The 26,041-nt window shown below is 40.9% G+C and overlaps 1 protein-coding gene across 1 annotated transcript in view; it reads right to left on the bottom strand.

Moving 5' to 3' along the window:
• LOC126418926 (glucose dehydrogenase [FAD, quinone]-like) overlaps nucleotides 1-26,041 on the bottom strand; it is a 669,636-nt gene that overhangs the window by 153,784 nt on the left and 489,811 nt on the right. The window contains exon 8 of the mRNA XM_050085953.1: nucleotides 2,605-2,794. Within this exon, the coding sequence (XP_049941910.1) occupies nucleotides 2,605-2,794 (190 nt within the window). The remainder of the gene's footprint in view (nucleotides 1-2,604; nucleotides 2,795-26,041) is intronic.

The raw sequence follows: 26,041 nt of genomic DNA, 5'->3' as shown, positions 1-26,041 counted from the left end.
ATCCTCTCTCAATATCATTTAATCAGTTTGTATTTTAACTTTTAAATGCGTTTCAGTAAAAAAAGCAGGAAAGGCTGGCGGCGGATTGTTCGGAAGCGAACGACCGAACACTACCCATGTTGTTTTTTTAGCAGCTTTGTGATAGAATTCCGCTTGCTGTACGTAACATTTTATTGTGAAAACTTCGTGGGTCTGGTCGGTTACGGCTTTCGAACAATGACGACGGGCCGCCTTTTCACTGGCATGATGCAATATCAGTTAAATGAAAACATTCTGGTGATGGATCCTAATAAGCTAATGTTTCAGATAAAGCAAGAGAATTTTAATGAGCTGCACATGGTAGTGCTATTTAAAGAGATTGTCCACCGTTGCTTTCACGTCGCGACTGTTGAGTATGCAAAATCACTTATCTTGTTAGCTAATAATTAATCTCGCCCCTTTAACAAACCCTTTCAGAAAAATATCTCATTGAGAGACAGGGGGCAACGCCACAAAAGCTGCTGTGTTGGTAATCATAATGCTTGTGGCAACAGGACTAGACTATCAACATTACTTCGCAACACCGTTTGCAATAATCCAGGTAGACACCAGGAGACAATTAACACCTAATGAAAATAATGTCTGATAAGTTAAACGGAAAAAAATTGAACGTTCATGATAGGGCACAAGAAAGGGAATCTCATCTGTCACAACTCGTTATCACTGACTGTACTAGACGAAGCAGGATGCACTTCGGAATAGAACGACGGGTGTATGAAAGGTAATACCTGGATATATATATCTATTCAAGTAGGGAAAAAACACTGAAAATCTAAATCTGTTTTGACAGACTGTGATTTTAGTCAGTGGCATCCTAAATAGCAACACAGCTTGTTTACTGCTTACACCTCTCCGACACGTAATACTAACACAAGTTATACGCTCGTCCTCTCGTTACATAGGATGACATTGAGAATATTTTTTAAGCAATAATGTCAGAAACCTTCCTAATATTTATTTCTGTTATATAACAATCTCGTGTGTTGCCTATTTTTATAGCTATGAGATTTTATTTCTTACCATTTGAATGAAACAAAAACTGTCATATGGTGCAAAATTGGTGCCAAAAATTAATACACTACTGGCCAATAAATTTGTTACACCAAGAAGACTTGCAGATGATATACGGGTATTCATTGGGCAAATATATTATACTAGCACTGACATGTGATTACATTTTCAAACAAATTGGATGCATAGATCCTGAGAAATCAGTATCCAGAACAACCACCTCAAGCCGTGATAACGGCCTTGATACGCCTGGGCATTGAGTCAAACAGAGCTTGGATGGCGTGTACAGTACAGCTGCCCATGTAGCTTCAACACGATACCACAGTTCATCAAGGGTAGTGACTGGCGTATTGTGACGAGCCAGTTGCTCGTCCACCATTGACCAAACGTTTTCAATTGGTGAGAGATCTGCAGAATGTGCTGGCCAGGGCAACAGACGAACATTTTCTGTATCCAGAAAGGCCCGTACAGGACCTGCAACATGCGGTCGTGCATTATCCTGCTGAAATGTAGGGTTTCGCAGGGATCGAATGAAGGGTAGAGCTACGGGTCGTAACACATCTGAAATGTAACGTCCACTGTTCAAAGTGCCGTCAATGCTAACAAGAGGTGACCGAGACGTGTAACCAGTGGCACCCCATTACCTTCACGCCGGGTGATATGCCAGTATGGCGAAGAAGAATACACGCCTCCAAGGTGCGTTCACCGCGATGTCGCCAAACACGGATGCGACCATCATGATGCTGTAAACAGAACCTGGATTCATCCGAGAAGATGACGTTTTGCCATTCGTGCACCCAGGTTCGTCGTTGAGAACACCATCGCAGGCGCTCCTCTCTGTGATGCAGCGTCAAGGGTAACAACAGCCGTGGTCTCCGAGCTGACAGTCCATGCTGCTGCAAACGTCGTCGAACTGTTCGTGCAGATGCTTGTTGTCCTGCAAACGTCCCCATCTGTTGACTCAGGGATCGAGGCGTAGCTTCACGATCCGTTACAGCCAGGCGGATAAGATGCCTGTCATCTCGACTGCTAGTGGTACGAGGCCGTTGGGATCCAGCACGGCGTTCCCTACTACCCTCCTGAACCCACCGATTCCATATTCTGCCAACAGTCACTGGATCTCGACCAGCGCGAGCAGCAATGTCGCGATACGATAAACCGCAATCGCGATAGGCTACAATCCGATCTTTATCAAAGTCGGTACGCATTTCTCCTCCTTACACGAAGCATCACAACAACGTTTCACCAGGCAACGCCGGTCAACTGCTGTTTGTATATGAGAAATCGGTTGGGAACTTTCCTCATGTCAGCACGTTGTAGGTGTCGCCACTGGCGCCAGCCTTGTGCGAATGCTCTGAAAAGCTAATCATTTCCATATCACAGCATCTTCTTCCTGCCGGTTAAATTTCGCGTCTGTAGCACGTCATCTTCATGGTGTAGCAACTTTAATGGCTAGTAGTGTAATTGATTTAAAAAGTTTCGTATTGACGGTATTAGAAGTCCCGAGTTTGTGTCTCTGGTTTAGTGGTGGTGACTCTGGCCTGAGAAACGTACCTATGGGGAAGATGGTCCAGGACGTCTGGCCCTTGATGGGGCGGTACACCTTGTCGTAGACCTCATCCGAGAGGTCGTGCGCCATTTTGAGGCCGCCCTCGTCCACGTTGGTGGAGCCTCCAGCGAACAGCAGCTCCAGGTCGGGCCAGTCCTGACCTCGTTCGTTGTGCGACGAATTCAAGATTCCCACCTGCAAGTAAAGAAAACAACTCGTTGTACGTTACGTACCACACCTGCCGTAAACAGCGGTCAGTCACTGGGTAGGGGCATGTTACAAGCTTCATTTTCACTGCACATCGTAAAGTGGAGCAAAATAGTTGCTTTTTGGTATTATTGATGTCAGTATGTAAGTACACACTGCGATTTATATGATTATGGAGGGCGAATCGCTATGCTAACCCTGTGAGAGTGAAAACGGGATGAGTAAGGTGACGAATGTTACAATGAGTCTGTACCAGGAGAGGCCCTTGAATAGGAGGAGGTAATATCGATCCACGAGCCCCCAAAAGTTCTGATTTAGAGGGTGCCTCAAGTTCGCTGTTGGGCAGCAGTTCCCAACCAGTACACAATGGAAGAGCTAATACTCCGCCCATACAACATAAAATTATGCCAACCTACAGAGCACAGAGTTGTGGATTATGAGAGAGTTATGAGCTAATTATATATTATTCACAAATATTTTTAGAGAGAACATTTCTTGGCTCAATGTAGTTCTAGCCAGAGAGAAAAGTGCGTCACTCGACGACAATGAAAGTTGTTAGTAAATATCTCGACTGATGGGATGACAAACCAGCTGATCGAGCAAAAGTCTGACACGCATGAAGCGAATTGTTCCATAAGCTGCGGAGTAATGCGCATAAACAACCTGCTTAAAGTAATTTGCTACTGCCAATTTACCTGATGTGACACTTTTGACTTCTGATGGAGGGTCACTCAATACTTAAGTTTTGAGATTAATAACAATGTTCAGTCAGTAGTGGTTCAAAATGGCTCCAAGCGCTATGGGACTTAACGTCTGAGGTCATCAGTCCCCTAGAACTTAGAACTACTGAAACCTAACTAACCTAAGGACATCACGCACATCTATTCCCGTAGCGGTCGCGCGGTTCCAGACTGAAGCGCCTAGAACCGCTCGGCCACACCGGCCAGCCTCAGTCAGTAGTCAGTCAGATACCTGGTACAGTCTGACCCAGCTACAGTCTACATGCTAGCCCCCGTCCCTCTCTTCCCAAGGGTATCATTTAGAGAGGTTGTATAAAAATTCAGAAACACCGTGATAAATGCATGCTTGAATATAAATGCAGATGCTGTCTAAGCCTGCAGGTTACACTGTTGTACTTCGACCACGAGCGGCACATGTGTAATGTCCTCAATACTTTGCAAGCGTTACTCGCGGTCAGAACAATGTTCTGTGTAGGCGTGAGTGCATTATGTATGAGCTGAGTGAATTTGAACCTTGTGCTCGTATGGTGGATGCTTCCGTAACCAAGGTAGCCGATGTGTTTCGTGTCTCAAGAGATAGCATAACGAAGATTTATACCGCATACAGGGAAAGCAGAAAAACTTCAACCGTTAACTCACAGCGCGGACTAAAGCGTGTCTGAGTGGTCGTGACAGATGAAGGAGACTGTGACGACAGCTGCAAAAGTCAGTACAGAACTGAATGTCCCATTGGTGAACCCTGTCAGCACCAAAAAACACGAAGGGAGCACCAGATTCAGACAATTGCAGGGTGAAATGGAATTCTATAAGCACTCATCAGTATTGCAAACGACCGTAACATGAAAATGTGGCTGTGAAGTGATGAAACCTGGACTACAGAACAATGGAAGAAAGCCATTGGGTCGAATGATTTTTGTTACACAGTGGTTCCAACCTCTGGCCGAGTGAATCATGGCGAGGGTTCGATGATGATTTGGACAGCCACATCGTGATATTTCGTGACTCCATGGTTGCTCTGCAAGGTCCTTCCTCCCCCCTCCCCCATTTATATTCCCACGCACATCATGAAGCACAGATGATGGCTTATGTCACTGCCTTGTAATGAAGTGAACTAATTGGCCACAGTAAAAGCCAGCTAGTCATCCTTCCTATTGTCTCAAAATCATTTATAACTAACAACCATGAAAGGGACTTGGACATTACTGTTAATACAATAGCCGGGTCATTGTATTTCAAAACACTTCAGATTAAGGTATAAACTAGTTTTGTGCAGAGTAATTATCAGTTTACCTGTGGTCCAAACTGGATGATTCATGTGGAAATAAAAGCAGTTAAGATGTACGTTAATTACAATCCAACGGTTGAAGCACCTAATCACTGCCATACTCAACAGTATTATTTGAACTGCTGTTGATTTATCCAAATGTGGATGTAAGAATTATACAGAAATTAAACGGAGTGAGTGTTATTAACTGCATTACAATGTTTTAATTAATATGAATTTAATTTTCGACACTTAGGATAAGGACAAATAACAAATTAACGTAAGCTAACCGTCTAAGGCCGTTTTTATGTCAAAATTCCATTACCACGTGCACCATTTTCCACCAAGTCGGCCAAAAAGATCACTACAACATCGTAAAGAATTTTGTGGTAGCGTTATGTACCATAGAAGCGTGCGAAAGAGGCGGTTCCGTGCAACTTCAAGTTCAAACCATATGCAAGTATTCAATGAAGGCGCACACATGCACCTCTACAAAGAAATACAAAGAGTACTACAAGGCAATGCAAGAGTTTGCCTCCCGTCTTTTGAAGTTGTCCTAATGATGTAATGATGTAAAACAGCAGTATAGACTTGAATGTAAGTGAAAATTTATTTCCAAGCAGGTGCCTTACGCAGTAAAGTACACGTTCTTAAGACGCTTTTGGAAATGGAAAACTACAGGGCTATTACAAATGATTGAAGCGATTTCAAAAATTCACTGTAGCTCCATTCATTGACATATGGTCACGACACACTACAGATACGTAGAAAAACTCATAAAGTTTAGTTCGGCTGAAGCCGCACTTCAGGTTTCTGCCTCCAGAGCGCTCGACAGCGCAGTGAGACAAAATGGCGACAGGAGCCGAGAAAGCGTATGTCGTGCTTGAAATGCACTCAAATCAGTCAGTCATAACAGTGCAACGACACTTCAGGACGAAGATCAACAAAGATCCACCAACTGCTAACTCCATTCGGCGATGGTATGCGCAATTTAAAGCTTCTGGATGCCTCTGTAAGGGGAAATCATCGGGTCGGCCTGCAGTGAGCGAAGAAACGGTTGAACGCGTGCGGGCAAATTTCACGCGTAGCCCGCGGAAGTCGACGAATAAAGCAAGCAGGGAGCTAAACGTACCACAGCCGACGGTTTGGAAAGTCTTACGGAAAAGGCTAAAGCAGAAGCCTTACCGTTTACAATTACTACAAGCCCTGACACCCGATGACAAAATCAAACGCTTTGAATTTTCGGCGCGGTTGCAACAGCTCATGGAAGAGGATGCGTTCAGTGCGAAACTTGTTTTCAGTGATGAAGCAACATTTTTTCTTAATGGTGAAGTGAACAACACAATGTGCGAATCTGGGCGGTAGAGAATCCTCACGCATTCGTGCAGCAAATTCGCAATTCACCAAAAGTTAACGTGTTTTGTGCAATCTCACGGTTTAAAGTTTATGGCCCCTTTTTCTTCTGCGAAAAAAACGTTACAGGACACGAGCATCTGGACATGCTGGAAAATTGGCTCATGGCACAACTGGAGACCGACAGCGCCGACTTCATCTTTCAGCAAGATGGTGCCCCACCGCACTTCCATCATGATGTTCGGCATTTCTTAAACAGGAGATTGGAAAACCGATGGATCGGTCGTGGTGGAGATCATGATCAGCAATTCATGTCATGGCCTCCACGCTCTCCCGACTTAACGCCATGCGATTTCTTTCTGTGGGGTTATGTGAAAGATTCAGTGTTTAAACCTCCTCTACCAAGAAACGTGCCAGAACTGCGAGCTGGCATCAACGATGCTTTCGAACTCATTGATGGGGACATGCTGCGCCGAGTGTGGGAGGAACTTGATTATCGGCTTGATGTCTGCCGAATCACTAAAGGGGCACATATCGAACATTTGTGAATGCCTAAAAAAACTTTTTGAGTTTTTGTATGTGTGTGCAAAGCATTGTGAAAATATCTCAAATAATAAAGTTATTGTAGAGCTGTGAAATCGCTTCAATCATTTGTAATAACCCTGTATATTCTGCAACCAAGTACGCTCTGAAAATAAAGATAGCTTTACGAGCAATATATCTTAGAGCTTTGGCATGGTAGTTAGCGAGTAATATCCTTAAATGGCCGATATTTCTGGAGGGTTCGCTCGCTTGTTTTGCACACATTTTAACTTTATCCGTGCCTTTCAGGGCGTAATCTACCAGCATTTGGAATCTGGTGGAGTGTACGCGCTCCGTCTGACACATATGTGGATTTCAGCTGGTACACAGAGATAGCAGAGAGAAATGTGTGGAGAAGTTGTTAAAAAAGAGCACTACCGATCGAGATAACATCGGGAACAAAGGGAACAATAAGAATCGCGATGTTTAATGTGAATGTCTAAAATGTGCACAGTCGTTTACGTGAGACATATACTACAGGAATACAAACACAATAAAAAGCATCGGACACTATTATTACCTGTAACACCTTAAAATTAGTGTTGAACTGGTTTATGGTGTATCGACATAGGAATTGTAAACAATTCAACAGGGTAATTTCTTTAAAAAATAGGGCTATATTGAATTGGTAATTAGACTATACAAACTAGTTAAGGCTGTCACATCGATGATTGACAATCTACCTCATTATTTAAGAATAATGAATTTAAATCTGCAGAAGTACTAACATTCGTTTTTTGGATCCACAGACAAACGTATTTACTTCAAGAATTCTGTTACCAACCCTTGCCAGTGAAGGTAAATCCTTTTGGTTGATTACCCGTCGTCGTATTCGTCTTCAGCTCGTTCAGAAAACTTGAAATTTCGACCCCTTCGCTGGGATCTCCCTCGCGAATCTGGGTGGCTGAAGGCTGTCGAAAACCAGTATCCCTTGCAGTTATAAAAGGATGTTTTGGAAGAAGTGGAACAGTGGGGTTAAATGAGTCCCACTTTCGTTGGGAAGCCTACGTCTTAAGGTAGGTAATGAGAGGGGGCACGCTAGCAAAGTACGTCGTACCACCAGACGTCCGAGTCTGGGGCTGTTGGAGAAAAGTGTGGCAGCCTAATCACACAGAAAATTTGATTTTTATTGAGAATGGCTACGAATTCCTGTAGTTTTGCATAAAATTTGTGCAGAATCGATCTTAAGATCACACTATTTAATCCAAAGAGTTGTTGAATACAAAACAGCCGCCTACACTTATACCAGAGAACGTTACGAAGTTACTGAGACTAACGTACATAAAATATTGGAGTACACCGCTAGCTCTGTGCTTTAAATGCCAAGTACGAGATTATACGAACGGCATCATAAATACGTGAAGCACGAATGGAACCAAGCTACTGGTATTCATGCAACAGTTCTCCGAAAGTAGCCTGTCTGTGTTACAAATTTTATATTATGGTACAGGTTATCTGCAGATAGTAATTAAACTGCGAGCTAAAGTCTAAGGATCCAACTCCAGAACCATGTCGTGACTAATAAATATTAATTCAGTCTGGCTAGTTACTGACTGTTTTTGCCACTTAGATAGTTTAACATACCGTCTTGCGCCCGCCAGTACTTCACAAACAGGACTATATGTCAAGTACCTGACACGTGCTAAAACAGCGTAGCTTTGTCGTCAGTAACATTACTAACGAGGACCCCCTTAAGGGGCTCCGGAAAGGCTCAAAATCATGGAAAGTTCAATTTTTACTTTTTTGCGTTTTCTGAATCTGCAGACTATTACCTTTTAATAGATATATAATTTATTCAATTCCGAAGACTACAACTATTTTTAAATATTTTTTTAAATGTGTTCTACATGGGCGTGACCCGATGTGGCGCTGTTAAACTGCCGTCAAATGGTGTTATTATTAACGTCCGTGTTCATCAGGTACATTTTAGTGATGTGGGTTGAAGTATGTGTTGTGGCTAACCTGTGATGGTTCAATATATATCGCTGGTGTGATTGTCGATTGTTTCATGTTTATTTACTCTGTCGTTATCTCGAAAATATTCGTAATTAATTCTGTTTCTTGAGTCTCTGTTTTGTTGAAGTATAATAATGAGTAAAAGTAAAGTTACTAGAAATCCTCTGAAGGCTTTTAAGAAAAGGAGAAATGTTGGAAAGCCAAAGGTATGTGTTATTACTGTAAACAGTAAAGACGATAACCAAGTGAGTGAACCTAACCTCTCAAGTACACCTGCCCATAGCAGTCAAAGTGGGAAAGAAAATACTTCACAGAAGAAGCTTGGTTCAATGAGTGAAAACTATGAATGTTTTATGGCCGAATCGGATGTGAATGAAATATTTGATATGTCGGTTCACAAAGGAATTTTTTCAAACTGTGTAAGATGTATTCATTGTAGTGAAGTTGGACTGGAACTCTCCATAATAAAGCACGTAGGACTTGCTAGTGAAATACAACTGAAATGTGATAAGTGTTCATACATGGCCACCTTTTGGAACAGTGTTGCAGTAACTGCAACTGAAGAAAATTGTAGCAAAATCTACGAACACAACAACGAGCGATGCTTGCTTTAGACAAGGAACGCCTTCGGGCTGCAGACAGGGCTGTAAAGAGTCTAGAAATACAAGCAAGAGTAAACAGGAGGAGGAACAAGAGGAAGCTGGAGGAGGAGTTTGCAGAGGATGAAGATAATCCATCCTATGGACCTGGAATGCACTAAAAAGTTAATCCAATCTTTGTCGCTCGATTCCCAAACCTTTTATTTTCTCATACTAATTACATGTTTTCTAAGGATCTTCCAAACATATTTGTTTCAAACTTTCAGTAAATGTTACACAGTACCTTCTGCATAATTTAACACAGCCTTTTTCCAAAAAACTGTATATTTTTGAATATATAAATAAGAAATTGCAAAAAAATGTTGTGAATTTTCATTACAATTGAAAAAAAATCATCTTTAATAACTGAACTAAAATTTTGTAAAATCCCTGTGATAAGTTGTAGCCCATATTCCAATAAATAATCTGTAAAAAGTTCAACTTCCTACCTCAAATACTTTGTGAGGAAAGATGTAATTTATAAGCGTTATTCTAACATTGCAAGTATAGGGCGTTCTGGAGCCCCTTAAGTGCTAGGTCGCAAAATACCTTAACGGCATTTGACGCCCCGCATATTGTCTACCATGCAACCACAATATTGGCTGCTAATGGCAACAGCGGGCGGCACAGGAGGTATCCAACTGTGAGCACAGCATGTGGCTACGGAGCGTAGTTGAACTGCTTAGTCGACGAGTAACTCACAACAGTGCTTCAGTGCTAATGGTATTGATACAAAGCTGGGCAATGGCAACGATAAATAAAGCAAACATTGCATTGTATCTACAACAACAGTTGCTGAAATAGACATTTCGTCAGAAAGGAACTCAAGGAATTTTGGAGAGTGAGAAAGAAGTGTCAGATGAAATATTAGCGTTCCTGCGAGATGAGTTAGTGGGACGTGTGGTTTCGTATACGCTGGACTGTGCGGACAGCGTACATGACGGGTACAATGACGACGATACGTGTCTCACATGGTGAAAGTCGAATTGAAAGTGTTGTCGAGCCATGTAATTAACCATCCATGTTGCACAGAGAACCACAGATCCCGTCTCCAGTGAAACTTACTAAAGGACAATCGTTGTCCAAGGAGCAGGTACTAAACGTAATTACGTGCATGTATGATGATCAGGACATGTTCTAAGACATCAAGGGACCACCAATTTCGTATTGGAAGGCAGCGAGGAGGATAAAAATCGTAGAGGGAGACTAACAGATGAATATACACTACTGGCCATTAAAATTGCTACACCACGAATATGACGTGCTACAGATGAGAAATTTAACCGAAAGGAAGAAGATGGTGTGATATGCAAATGATTAGCTTTTCATAGCATTCAAACAAGGTTGGCGCCGGTGGCGACACCTACAATGTGCTGACATGACGAAAGTTTCCAACCGATTTCTCATACACAAACAGCAGTTGACCGGCGTTGCCTGGTGAAACTTTGTTGTGATGCCTCGTTAAGGAGGAGAAATGCGTACCATCACGTTTCCGACTTCGATAAAGGTCGGACTGTAGCCTGTCGCGATTGCGGTTTATCGTATCGCGACATTGCTGCTCGCGTTGGTCGACATCCAATGACTGTTAGCAGAGTATGGAATCGGTGGGTTCAGGAGGGTAATACGAACGCCGTGCTGGATCCCAACGGCCTCGTATCTCTAGCAGTCGAGATGACAGGCATCTTATCACCTGGCGTGATGGAATGGGGTGCCATTGGTTACACGTCCCGGTCACCTCTTGTTCGTATTGACGGCACTTTGAACAGTGGACGTTACATTTCAGATATGTTAGGAATCGTGGCTCTACCCTTCATTCGATCCCTGCGAAAGCCTACGTTTCAGCAGGATAATGCACGACCGCATGTTGCAAGTCCTGTACGGGCCTTTCTGGATATGGAAAATGTTCGACTGCTGCCCTGGTCAGCACATTCTCCAGATCTCTCACCAACTGAAAACGTCTGGTTAATGGTGGCCGAGAAATTGGCTCGTCACAATACGCCAGTCACTACTCTTGATGAACTGTGGTATCGTGTTGAAGCAGCATGGGCAGCTGTACCTGTACACGCCATCCATGCTCTGTTTGACTCAATGCCCAGGCGTATCAATGCCCAGGCGTGTTTGTTCTGGGTACTGATTTCTCAGGATCTATGCTCCCAAATTGCGTGAAAATGCAATCAAATGTCAGTTCTAGTATAATATATTTGACCAATGAATACCCGTTTATCATCTGCATTTATTCATGGTGTATCAATTTTAATGGCCAGTAGTGTCCTTAGCAGATTCAGAAGGATGTAGGTTGCAATAGGTATTGGGAGATGAAGAACCTTGCACAGGATAGAGTAGCATGGAGAGCTGCATCAAATCAGTGTCTGGAATGAAGACCACAACAACAACAACAACACATGATAATCAGCAGAGTGGTACAAAACAATTATGAACTGATTTCGAATAAGTCTACAGCAATATCACCGTGCAGTGCAGAAGAAAAACAATGGATATTCTAGGGAAGACAAAGCTACCTATCAGTAAATTAATGCATATCAATCTGAGCGCGACGTTGGTTACAGTGATTTCAAGGGAAGCAGCGGATGACTGCATAGCTTAAAACAGTGCCACAGAAGTGTAAGACGTAAGATAACGAAATTTAGAACAAATAACCAACCTGACGATGCAAAGCAAACTGCGGAATCGATTCGAAAATTCGTAAATGAGATAAACATATTCATCCCATCGTTTAGTAAGGAATTTATTTTCAACTCCGACCAATCGGGATTTGAAGAGGAAATGCATATGAAAGAATGCCGTGTGTGTGATCTTGGAAGGGCAGTAGGGAATATTCACGTCATACTTGTAGCAAGCAAGATTGGAAAAATGCGCGTAAGACAACTACAACCATGATATGAGCACTGCGTTTGGCCAATATCTGGTCAAATGATGTACTTTGCTTGATTGCTGGTCCCTCTATAAAAATCATACTCATTTAGAGCAAAAATGTATGACAAAGCAATTCATATCTCATGGAACAACTGCATAAATTCAACCTCTGAATGTTTCTGTTTCCTTGCCTATAAAACATATTATCGCGTTATCTGCAGCTACGCCTTACAGGATAGCCTGTTTCGCATTCGTTCGCATGCCATCACATTTCATCAGTTCTCATCACCCCGTTACACCATTATGATTCTGTATGTATTCTTGAAGAGAGGATACCTAGCAGAAAGTCCTGAACGATTTGTACTCTCACGGAGTTCACCTTCCACCTTGGCCGTGCAAAACTTAGTCCTCATTGCGACGCGCCATTTTTCATTCGGCGCTCATGGTGCAAGTTAATGGTTTCTTTTTAACATTCTTGAATGTCGACGATATCCATTTTGTGAAGTGTGGTAGATACATCCCACAGAAGATTGATCTCTGCACCTGCCGGACACATTTTCTGTCGCTCTCCTGATGCACATTGTGAGTCGTTACCAACTAATATCTTTGCTGTCGTAATTGTCAACATAACAGTTTCAAACGAGCCTTACGAAAGACTGAACTTGCGACCTAGCTCTCCACGGGGTTCCTTGTAACAGCGCACGGGCAGATGATGTAGATCCGCTGTCAGGAGGTCCTGATGGTAATACCCTTGCCATCGTTTCAGAAATGAACTTCGATAGCGTACTGGTACTTCTTCAAAAATCATCACACACATCTTTTCCTCTAACTACTTACAATAATGTATAACTTATGCAGCGCTGACTTTCTTCTACAAAGTGAGTTTCTTAGCAAACTTGCTTGATCCCCCATAACCGGATTGTAAAAAGACAGGAGAGAAGACAAGATATTTCCCACGTACTCGTCCGACAACGAATAACGCCGATGGTAACGTGGTAAACGTTAATGATTCTCGTCGACCACCCACGGCACTAGCGCAGCCCGTGGAGGAAGTTCACTGCAGCCTCGTATAAACTGGCGACGTACGGGCGGCTGGCGGGAATTTACGCACACGTAAGCCGCCGAGAGCTATGGAACTGCTGTCGGGTGGCGCCAGTCAGTAGCGGCGGCGCTGGCGCCAGTCAGTCGCCAGCAAACGACCGCACGAGAGCGCCAAATCAACAGGAGGTCGCGTGTGGTCGTCTCCAGCCCACACGGGCGCCGTGGAACGGAATGAATCCTCAGTCTCTATCTGATACTTGGTCTGTTAACTCCTTATCATTTACTCCTCCTTCGCGACTCTAATGTCTCCTGTGTAAACTCAGACCCACCTTGAATGCACGGCCTGTGCATGGTGTTTATGTACGCTGAGATCGCCGTATGTAAATTGGCAACTCACGACTTTGTTTAAAATTTGTAACGGCCTCACTTTGCATTCCTATAGCTGAAGCTCGCTTATGGCGAGCCTGAGTTATAGTGAATGCTCCAAATGCTCATTTTTGATCGAAGACGTCATTTACTTACACCGCAGCACAGATCTGTATTACAATTAATGCATCTTATTATTTATGGTTCTCTGTGAAGGATAAAGTAATGTAATTTCAATATTTACTTGTTTATACTAATAAGGTCACGGTCTTCACTCCCTGTTTTTCTTAGGAGTTTGATAATGCAGTTTCATTAACTCAAGATGTTGGTTGTTATTGTTGCTGTTGTTGTTGTTGCTGCTGCTGTTGTGGTCCTCAGTCAAGTAACTGGTTTGACGCAGTCTATGCCACGAAAGCATCTTCATCTCTGCATAACTGTTGGAACCTTACAACCACTTTAACCTGGACACTGTGTCAAATACTGGCCACGCCCTACACGTTTTAGCTGCTACACTTCCCTCCATCAGGCAAGTTGTCCCATACATTCTTCTCCTGAATTCCATTCAGCACCTCATAATTAGCCATTCGATCCACCTATCTATTTTCAGCATTTTGTGTAGCACCACATGTCAAAAGTTCCTGTTTTCTTCTAGTCTGAGATGTTTATCGTCCACGTTTCACTTCCGTACGACGCTACGCTCCAGACAAATATCTTCACATAAAAGACTTCCTACGAGTTAATTGTACATTCGACGACAGTAAGTTTTTCTTTTTCTGAAATGAAAATTAAAATGTCACCAGGAAGTGTCATGTTTTTAATTCCTTCTCCCTGCACTTTAATTAACTTCCAAATGCCTCTTCAGTTCCCTTTGCTACTTGCTGAAAATACAGATTTAATAACAACGGACATAGGCTACAAAAGTGTCTGACTTCCTTCTCATTTTCCGCCTGTCTTCTAAGTCATTTCTCTACGGTAACTGCAGTCTGTTTTGTTTCTTTTTTGAGTCGTTAGTCTAACGTCGCTCGCCACGAATTCTTCTCCTGTGCCAGCCTTTTCATCTCAGAGCAGCACTTTCAACCTGCGTCCTCAATTATTTGCTGGATGTATTCCAATCTCTGTCTCCCTCTACAGTTTTTATCCTCTACAGCTCCATCTAGTACCGTGGAAGTGGTCCTTGATGTCTTAACAGATGTCCTACCATCGTGTCCCTTATTCTTGTCAGTGTTTTCCATATCTTCCTTTCCTTGTCGATTCTGCGGGGAGCTTCTTCTTTCCTTACCTTATCATGTAAGTAGGCTGTTTATGTTTTCTCTATGTAAGTAGGCTGTTTATGTTTTCTTATTGGCAACGTTACGTAGCGCTCAATATGAAAATCACTGGCTGTGCTGTGTGCAGTCTGTGGCTAGTTTGCATTGTTGTCTGCCATTGTAGTGTTGGGCAGCAGCAGCTGGATGTGAACAGCGCGTAGCGTTGCGCAGTTGGAGGTGAGCCGCCAGCAGTGGTGGATGTGGGGAGAGAGATGGCGGAGATTTGTAATTTGTCATGAACTGATATATATATTATGACTTGTGATGATATTAAGGTAAATACATTGTTTGTTCTCTATTAATATCTTTCATTTGCTAACTATCCCTATCAGTAGTTAGTGCCTTCAGTAGTTTGAATCTTTTATTTAGCTGGCAGTAGTGGCGCTCGCTGTATTGCAGTAGCTTGAGCAGCGAAGATTTTTGTGAGGTAAGTGATTTGTGAAAGGTATAGTTTAATGTTAGTCAGGGCCATTCTTTTGCAGGGATCTTTGATAGTCAGATCGCGTTGCGCTAAAAATATTTTGTGTCAGTTTAAGGACAGTCGTGTATAGTTGTTCAAAAGGGGAAGTTGCATATGACGACCCTTAGCCTAGGATACCTCACTGGAATCTTCTGATTTTTTCTTGTAGTTTGTGTAATTAGTGTAGCTTTTGTTTATTGCTAGCGCGTAATTGTAGAGAGAATCTCCTTTGTAGTTGTAGCCTTTCATTGTTGTACAATAAAACAGTTGTGGCATGCATGTAGATTTGCACCAAGTATTTCGCAGCTACGCTTGCAATTAACTACATATTATTTTCAGTGCTATGTTAATGTGTTCTCCTATTTTTGCACTTCAAATTGTGCTTTTCTGTGTTATCGTGTGAAATATTGTGACAATTATGGCGTGTGAAAAACGTAACACTAGGCTCCAAACTAAACTGAGAAATAATAGTGACGACGAGCGTAGCTTATCAGCGCCGCCGAGTAATGAATTTACTAATGTTCAAAGTAGTAATTTGGTAACTGTGCACAGGGAAATGGAGCGGGCGTCAAACAATGGCGTGGACAGTGAAACAATTAGTGAAGAGGGAAGCATTATCGATCGATCGGTCGGCAATAGCTCGCCTCAGGAAGCCGAAATGACACGACACGATCTCGCAAATACTGTAGATTCAGGTTTTGGATCCTCACCGTTTTCTCAAATAAGTCAAGACACATTTTCTGCTTGTCAAAATGTGAATGTTTCCGGTGCAAATTCACTGCCGAAAAGCACTGAGGAACATGTTTCAGACACCAGTGCATTTTTATTACAATTAATGCAACAAATGGGACAAAAGCTTGAAAAGTTAGACACAATGGAACAACATCAGAGACAAACACAGCAACAGTTAGACACAATGGAACAAAATCAGAGACAAACACAGCAAAAGCTTCAAAAGTTAGATACAGTCGAACAAAATCTTAAAACGTTAGACACAATGGAACAAAATCTTCAAAAGTTAGACACCACACTTGAACGAACACGTGAAGATTTAACTACTGAGTTACATAACATTGAATCGAAATGTCAAAAAGTCTGTAATGACGTAAAAACACAAATTTGTGAGCATTTTCAACCTATTTTTTCGCGGCATGAAAATGCATTACAGAATCACGAAGCAGCCATAAAAGAACTGCAAGCCATTGTTCATGAAAATCATGAGACCTTGTGGGCTAAAATTGACTCAGTTGCATCTACCGATTCGGTTACGCAACTTGCAAAAACTCAGGAAAACTTAAAGGACACAGTAGATTCGATTTCAGCACAAATGGACACTCTGAAACTTGGTTCAGAAAAACACACTGAGGAAATGTGTTCACTATCGGAGAAAGTAGCCGAACTTTCGGATCAGGTCACTAACTTATCTACAAAGGTAGATGATGATCTGAATGACACAAGACCCGTAGCCTTCACTGACACAGAAGAGTATGAACAAATAAGAAAATTCAAACAAAATCAGAATCAAATTAATACACAACACCAAAGAGAAATCCGGGAAGTACAAGATCAGCTGACACAGGTAATACAAGAATTACGTATTTCAGAGGACACTCGCGCTCCAACACGGGAAGAGGGACTTAGAAACACGGAAAAGCCGCAAAATAATAACACAGGGCATTTCGGAAATTATGAAAGAAATTGGCAATGTGCACCGAATTATGAGATGGAACGGCCGACACGACCTAACAATGACCGATATGCGACTCGCCGACATGACGATTTTGACTATAAGCTGTTCATTACTACACGTAAATTCAAAACATTTAAGAATTCTGGCAACGACATTCATCCACAAGCATGGATCCATCAATTCTCTCATTGTTTTCCTCCCAACTGGTCGTTGGAACACAGATTAGAATTTATGTGTGGCTACTTAGAGAATGAACCAGCTGTAAGAATGCGATCGGTCATTCACGATTGTCACAGTGAAGGAGATTTTTATCATGCCTTCCTCTCAGCGTATTGGTCTCAAGCTACACAAGACCGTGTAAAACATAACATCATAATGATGAAACACTTCGAACAATCTGAATTTTCCAGTCTTGTCAAATATTTTGAAGACATGTTGCACAAGAATCAGTACCTGTCAAACCCATACAGCCCCTCAGAACTCATCCGCATTTGCTTAATCAAACTGCCTGAACATTTACGACATATTATTTTGGCAGGACGTTGCAAAGACGACATTGAAGCATTTCAGGGACTCTTACAAGAATTAGAAATTGACACTGACAGTCGCCGGATGCGAAAACAGGAAAACAATCACTACAGGTCACATACGTCACAATTCCGTGACGACAGAAACAATAACTGGACACTACAAGGCTATTATCACAACACAAATCGTGACCAAAACAGACACCACCCGTATGACAACCACTGGCAGAGTAATAATAGTTACAGAGAAAGATCGCATTTCCGTAGTAATGAATATGACAGAGATAACCACAGAAACAGACAATATGGGAACCAAAACAATTATTACCAGGGGAGACAGAATAACTTTAGACGCAACGGACCAGCGCGCAGTTACGATTCAGGGAGAAATTCTCCACCATGTGACCGACAAGAAAGAAACTATGGAATCTACCGACATGACGATAGACGATATGATCGTAACGACAGACCTGAATTGCATCAGAACTGGCGGGATTTAAACAGGGCAGGGCCCTCTCGTCACGGTGAATTTGTAGAAGTTAGGTCTCCAAATCCCAATAACGGCGCGCGCCAACAAAGAGACAGACAATGACTAGCACAGCAGGCAGCTGCGTGCGGACGCTGGCTCAGGGAAAAATAACAAAGACGCTAGCCTTGAGAAAAGATTTAGCATTCTTTACCGACGTATACCACATGATAATTGCGTTGAAGTTGAAAGTCTGCGTACTAGGAAGAGTAAAGGTTTGCACCACATTTCACATGTAAAACCATTTATTGAAAGATAATCTGCTTTTTAACTTAGTCTTTGTCATAAAATTTTTCGCTTCACATTACTAATATGCTTTGTCAGACTTAGAATCTGTTAACATACAACAATGTTTGAAGTTAAATATCCAATCAAGAACCAAGAGAACTTATTTAAACAGAAATGACGAATGCATTGTTATAGTGAACAGACGTCACAGTGTTATTGTGTGTGTACATTCTTGCTTGTTTGTTGCACAATTACGTAACGACTATAAGGCTCACATACTTAGAACATTTACCAGTACTGCTAATGAGATTTTAATGCAACATTTTGGTTTATTTGAAAATACATTCTGAATTTAATGTGCTTTCTGAGAGATACCAGATGACACAGAGGTTAGTTTATGTGACAGCTACACGATTTTTATCACGACGCTACTAATGAGTGACAATTTACAATGTTGCTTTTGCGGTGTATCTGTTTTATATCTGCACAGTTTTCTGTTTTATTCTGGAAAGTAAAACATGTTTTAGTAGTAACTTTTGTGGTATAGCTACAATGAGATTGCCTTTTCCGTAGCACAACAATACGTTACAGCACAGTACTTTCCTCATCACGGCAATAAGCGTAATGACTAAGACATTTATACGCAAAGCATTTCACTTTTGTGTATTATGAGGTAAGTACATTGACTTATGCAGAACTTAGCTTTCGGAGGACGATAACTACGACACTTCCACAGAGATTATGTTGCAACAAGACGCACATTTAGCGCTACAGGACACGCATTTGAGTGATTAATTTTGTACTTAAAACATTTATTTTTAAAGATATTTGGAGTACAATGATACAAAGGTTTTCTGTGATACATTTCATTCCATTGCTGTGATCTGTAACACCTGAGGGTATAATTGCATAAATCCTCAGGGGGGTACACGCCTACTTTGTGTACCATGTGTTTGGCAAGCACAAGGAACCCTAGCTAATATGGTATTTGCTTATACAACTTTACACATCGGTACCATATTTCTCTAACACACAAATTACACAGCTATCTGATCATTTAACTGAGAGATACAAACATTTATTTTTACTATATCAGTGACAGATGTTTACGTAATTACACAGTTGGATAACTTCACACTTATGAAACTGTATTTTGTCTGTACTTTGTAAACTGTTCATATTTTTTCGGAATCATTGTGATACTATGAGAGCTTTGAATGATGTATTTGGAATGAGATCATGATTTTTAAAGTACGTTTGAGGCAGCTGACACTTTTGACATGAGCAGAGAATTTTTTTAGGTTTTGAAATTATTGGAGGAAGCTACGACGATTTTGAAATTTGACTGAAGTGTTATGATGTTATTATTACGACGACAATGTGTATTATGTTGTTGAGGAATGTTTATTATGCTACGTATTTCTCATGATGAAATATTGAAGTGTCGACGAATATGTATATGTATAATGAGGTAAGGAATATTGAGTAGTGTTTAGGGACTCTGATTTATGAAAAGGATGTTGGAAACCAAGAAACGTACTTTAGGAGTTATTAAATGTGTGTAAATGTGTGACTGTATCACAATGCTGACGAATTTTTTTTGGACACTTATATTTATAGGATTTTGTTTCTACAGATTTGCAACGCTAATTCTTGACCTGTGAAATATTTTTATATGAGACTGCCACGGTAGCAGAAACTGCTGTCGTAAATATTTCCGTACGAAAGTTAAGTGACCACCTGCACGTAATGCGTCGCGGGCACCCAGCTGTGTCAGACGCCTGGTGAAAAAGCCATTATTGCGAGCCCTTTTCAGCGGCACAGGTAGAACAAAAAAAAAAAGGAGAGGCCATTATCCTCAGAAATATTCTTACATCTGCAAACCTGATAATGACAAGTGTCTTTCTACGAGAATTGAGAGCTACTGACTTACGAAATGCCACATAGCTATTGAATGATGTTTTTATGCTTTGGTTTGCGTAATTGCTTATTTCATTTGATATCTGGTTTCTAGCTGTGTTGCAGCATTGCTTTTATAAAATGAAATGCATTTGCTAATGTGAACACTTTCTGTCAACAGATCTATTAAATAATTATTTTATGATCCACATTCTTTAATAAAGGAGCACTTGGAAAGGAAAGAACAATAAGAAGGAACTAGTAACAGTAACACATAATTTTCTTTTCAAGTACTTGGTAATTTCTTTTGTAGAATAAATTGTGATGCATCACTCTAATGTTAAGATGTGACATAGGTATTAGACATGGCCATTTTTGTGTAATATTTTTTCTGCTTGCGCTATGTCATGTTTAGGTATAAGTTGCTGCTGTTTGCCAGGCATAGTGTTATTGAATTTGACTTTTGCTAATTTATACTGTAGCTTGCTTTGCAATTTTCCATTTTTTTCATTGCTGTTTATAATAATTGTTTTACGTGCTGCTGCATTGCCTCGTCCCTTAGTTTAGCATCTGAGCTCAGTAGATTTAAGTTAGCTTAAGAGGGGGTAGACTATACGAGAAACAGACTATGGAGAATAGGTAAAGAATGCATTGCGAAGTTATATAAAAAGGATTTGGGCCCAAATGAGTATTGTACAATCAGAAATAATTATTTTGAAAGAAATATGAACGGAATACAGAAAGCATGCTTGGATAAGATTTTTTTGGTGGAAGCAAAGGTTGAAATAAGACGAAAGATCTATAGAATGAAGTTTTGGGATGGACTGCAGTACCAAATGTTACACTGAAAACGAACCCTGTCCTTTCCTTTTGTGTTATCCCAGTACGTGTTTGTGTACCCTTGTTTATTTGTTTTCTTCCTGTCTCTGTGTAGTTTCATAGAATTTTTTCTTCTTTTAATATTAAGCTACATTCACTATGATGAGGAATACTGTTATCCTCGAATACAATTGGCATTAATAATGTGTTATTTACTTTGTAAAGATGTTTAGACATTATTAATTCTGTTTTGTGTTAATGCTCATGTGTGAAGTTGATGTTTCGCAAGTTATTCTGATCTTCTATGTATGTACTCATGTCATAATTCCTGTAACACTGATGTATATGTCTATTTCTATTCTTTTGTAACGCCTGTTTTACTACAAATGTTATCTATATTGTTACGTTTTTAATGATGTATTTTGTACCTTTATTGTATTCTTACGTCATAAAATTGTAATTGTCACCAGTTCATGATATTATTAACTTGTTAGTTATATTTCACTGCACACGTTTCTGTTGGTCATAGTATATGGATAATATGTGAGAAGTTGGGACTGTGAGTGTTTACACGTGTGTTAATAACTCAGCAAGGGTCTGGATAACAGCATTGCTGGATCTAAGGACAATTCCAGAAACTTTGTGAGTGCACAAGTGGTGGTTTATGGACTTGCTATATTCTCCGCAAGACTCTTCGATGGTGATTGTGCACCTGCACAGTCACAACAGATGGCTGCTGGCCGTCTCTACAAGGACTGCAGTGGGTCTGCGCCTCTGGTGGCCCACCAATACCATACTCTCTACCAGGACTGCAGTGGGTCTGCTCTGTGATGACCTACCTACCAATATTCTTCAAAACGTCGAATGACTCTGCTGTGGGTTTGCTCTGTTGTGGAGGATTACCTGTCTGCATGTCAAGAGTCAGCACTGTCTTTCAGTTGGAAGGACAACAGTACTTCTTCAAGACTGTATGGAAATCCACTACTTCCGTGTGCATTTTCTTCTACTGCTCAGACTTTGAGAAAAACACTATATTTCACCGTAATGAATGATCAGGACTGTCTTTATGGACTGTGACAAAATTTTAGCTTTTGACCAACGTTGTATCAATAAGTGTGTGCATTTGATATCTTTGTTATTGTAATTATGAAAATTTTTTTTCAAATCTGTATTGGGCACTGCCCAAACCAATTTGTAAAAATTTTTGTGGGGAGCATGGGGGCTATGTAAGTAGGCTGTTTATGTTTTCTCTATGTAAGTAGGCTGTTTATGTTTTCTTATTGGCAACGTTACGTAGCGCTCAATATGAAAATCACTGGCTGTGCTGTGTGCAGTCTGTGGCTAGTTTGCATTGTTGTCTGCCATTGTAGTGTTGGGCAGCAGCAGCTGGATGTGAACAGCGCGTAGCGTTGCGCAGTTGGAGGTGAGCCGCCAGCAGTGGTGGATGTGGGGAGAGAGATGGCGGAGATTTGTAATTTGTCATGAACTGATATATATATTATGACTTGTGATGATATTAAGGTAAATACATTGTTTGTTCTCTATTAATATCTTTCATTTGCTAACTATCCCTATCAGTAGTTAGTGCCTTCAGTAGTTTGAATCTTTTATTTAGCTGGCAGTAGTGGCGCTCGCTGTATTGCAGTAGCTTGAGCAGCGAAGATTTTTGTGAGGTAAGTGATTTGTGAAAGGTATAGTTTAATGTTAGTCAGGGCCATTCTTTTGCAGGGATCTTTGATAGTCAGATTGCGTTGCGCTAAAAATATTTTGTGTCAGTTTAAGGACAGTCGTGTATAATTGTTAAAAAGGGGACGTTGCAATCAGTCCACCTAATTACCAAATTCTTCGGTAGCACCACATCTAAAATGCTTCGATTCTCCTCTGTTCCGGTTTTCCCACAATCTGTGTCACCCTGTCATACAATGCTGTGCCCCCAAACGTAGATTCTCCAAAATTTCTTCGTCAAATTAAGGCCTATCTTTGATACTAGTAGACTTCTAATTTATGTCCTCCTTGTTCCGTCCATCACAGGTTATTTTATAGCCTAGATAGAGAACTCCTTAACTTCGTCTACTTCATGATCCCCGATTCTGAGGTTAAGTTTCTCGCTGTTGCTATTTCTGCTGCTTCTCACTACTTTAGTCTTTCTTCGACTTACTCTCAGTCCCTATTCTGTACTCATTAGACTATCCATCCCATTCAACAGATCCTGTAGTTCTTCTCCACTTTCTCTGAGGATAGCTATGTCATCATCGATTCTTATCATTGAAATCCTTTCAGCGTGAATTTTTATCCCGCTCTTTAACCTTTCTTTTACTGTCGCCATTGCTTCTTCGAAGCATAGATTGAACAGTAGGGGCGAAAGACTACATCCCTTTCCTGCGCTGTTTCTAATCCGAGCACTTCGCTCTTGGTCTTCCAGTCTTGTACCCTCTTGGTTTTAGCACATATTATACATTACCCGTCTTTTCCTATAGATTACTCCTCTTTCTCTCAGAGTTTCGAACATCTTTTACCGTTCGACACTGTCGAACACTTTTCCCAGGTCGACATTTTCTTGATTTTTCTTCAGTTTTTTTTCCATTATCAAGGCCAATGTCAGAACTGATCATCATCTAACAGGTACTCAATTTTATTTTCCGTTCTTGTGTGTATTATTCCTGACAGCCATTTGGATACGTGAGCTGTTAAGCTGATTGTGCGATAATTCTCGCACTTGTCGGCTCTTTCTGTCTTCGGAATTGTGTGAATGGCGTTTTTTGCCAAAAATCTGATGGTATATCTCGAGACACATATATTCTACACAACAACTTGAACAGTCGTTTTGATGTCACTTTCCCCAATGATTTTACTAATTACGATGGAATGTTGTCTATCCCTTCTGTCTTACTTGATCTTAAGTCACCAAAATATGTTTTACATTCTGATTCTAATACTGGTTCCTCTATATTTTCCCTGACGACTCCTTTTTGTTCTTCTGCTACGCCAGAAGACAAGTCTTCCCCCTCACAGAGGCCTTCAGAGTATTCTTTCCACCTGTCCCATCCTCTTCTGCATTTATCAGTGTAATTTTCATGGCACTCTCAATACTACAGCTCTTGTTTTTAATTTCACCAAAGATTGCTTTGACTTTTGTATATGCTGAGTCAGTCAATCCGACAATCATTTCATTTTAGATTTCTTCACATTTTTCATGTAGCTGTTTCGCCTTAGCTTCCCTGCACTTCCTATTTATTTCATTCCTAAGCGATTTATATCTCTGTATTACTTCGTTTTCCTGAACATTTTTGTACTCCGTTCCTTCATCGATCAACCGATGGATTTCTTTTGTTACCTACCTTCCTTGTACTTATGTTTCTGTTTCATATTTCTGTGATTGCCCTTTTTAGAGATGTCCATTCCTCTTCAACTGAAATGCCTACTGAGCTATTCGTTATAACACTATCTATAGTCTCAGAGAACTCAAGCGTACTTCGTCACCCTTAGTACTACCGCATCCCACTTCTTTGCGGACTGATTCGTCCTTACTGGTTCCTAAGACTACAGCCTACTCCTCATAATTACTAAATTGCTATCTGAGTCTATATCTGCCCTTGAGTATGCCTTACAATCTAATATCTTATTTCGGAATCTCTGCCAGACCAAGATGAAATGTAACAGAAATCTTTTCTGCAGATTAAAAGTGTGCACCGTACCTGGGGTCGAACCTGAGACCTTTTCCTTTCGCGGGCTAGTACCTCACAGACTGGGCTATGTAAGCACGACTTAAGACCCGCATTCTGAAGACATTTTTTGTGTTTTAAAATAATTAAAATAATACTTGAATAACAATACTGAAAAGATTACTTTAGCCAAGACATAATACATATAAGGCAGGAACATTTACAGTAACGCCACTAGCAGTACAAACTTAATACCATTTGGAATGATAGTACTAAGCACCAATAATACATTACTACTACCATCAACAATATTAATATTAATACCAATAATAATTTTGACTATGCAGAACTTTCTAATGTAAATGTAAGATTATGAAGGCTCTAACAAATAGAGATGTTGCGTTCATGCCGCCTCTAACAGGTAAGGTGCCATAAAATTTTATAAGAATAAATCTGTAGCCAAACTAAGGACTGCCATTTCATAATCTAACTTCTAACAAAAGCTTTACAGTGGTGCTTTTGTATTTAAAAGAGAATACTCCAGAGTCCTTCAGTAGAGGGAACATCATACCTGTCAGTAACTGAAAGGAACTATTTCACGGCCTGGTGGGAGTTTCATTAACTGCAGCAGCTGGTTGCCATTCTCTTGTAGTCAACTAAATATTCGACTGAGACATAAAACTGTGCCTGCTCCATCGGCGCTCAATTGGATTTCAGTATATACAAGGTGTGACAATAAAGTAATGAGACTGATTTTCTTTGCTAGATGTGGCAACCCTGCAGGCTTGCATACGCACAATATCTTTGACCTTGGTGTATAAGCTGCTTCTAGTCCAAGTGGCACATCGATGCAACTGCTCAGTTGTGAGTTGTGTTGTAATAAGTTAACATGTGTTTGTGTGTCTCGTCACGGAAATGGAACTGCATAATACTGTGATACGGTATGCCGTTTCTTTTTGCGCTAAATTGGGTGAAAACTTCACGACAACTTACAGTAAGCTTCAGAAGGCTTTTGGAGATGAGGTTATGTCAAGAGCTCAAGTTTTTCGTTGGCATAAAATGTTTAGTGAAGGCAGAACGAATGTTGAAGATGAAGACCGCAGTGGATGACCATGCATGCTTGTGTGCTTCTTTGATTCCAAGAGAATTGTTCATAAAGAGTGGGTGCCTCCTGGGCAAACAGTTAACCAATATTACTACAAAGAAATTTTAGAAAGACTTAGTAAAAGAGTTCTTTGTGTCTGTCCCAACATTTCTGATAATTGGATTCTGCATCACGAGAATGCCCCATCCCATACTGCTC

The sequence above is a fragment of the Schistocerca serialis genome, chromosome 9, assembly GCF_023864345.2.
Source record: "Schistocerca serialis cubense isolate TAMUIC-IGC-003099 chromosome 9, iqSchSeri2.2, whole genome shotgun sequence".
NCBI classification, from domain to species: Eukaryota; Metazoa; Arthropoda; class Insecta; order Orthoptera; family Acrididae; genus Schistocerca; species Schistocerca serialis.
This window is presented reverse-complemented; position numbering and strand designations above follow the sequence as displayed.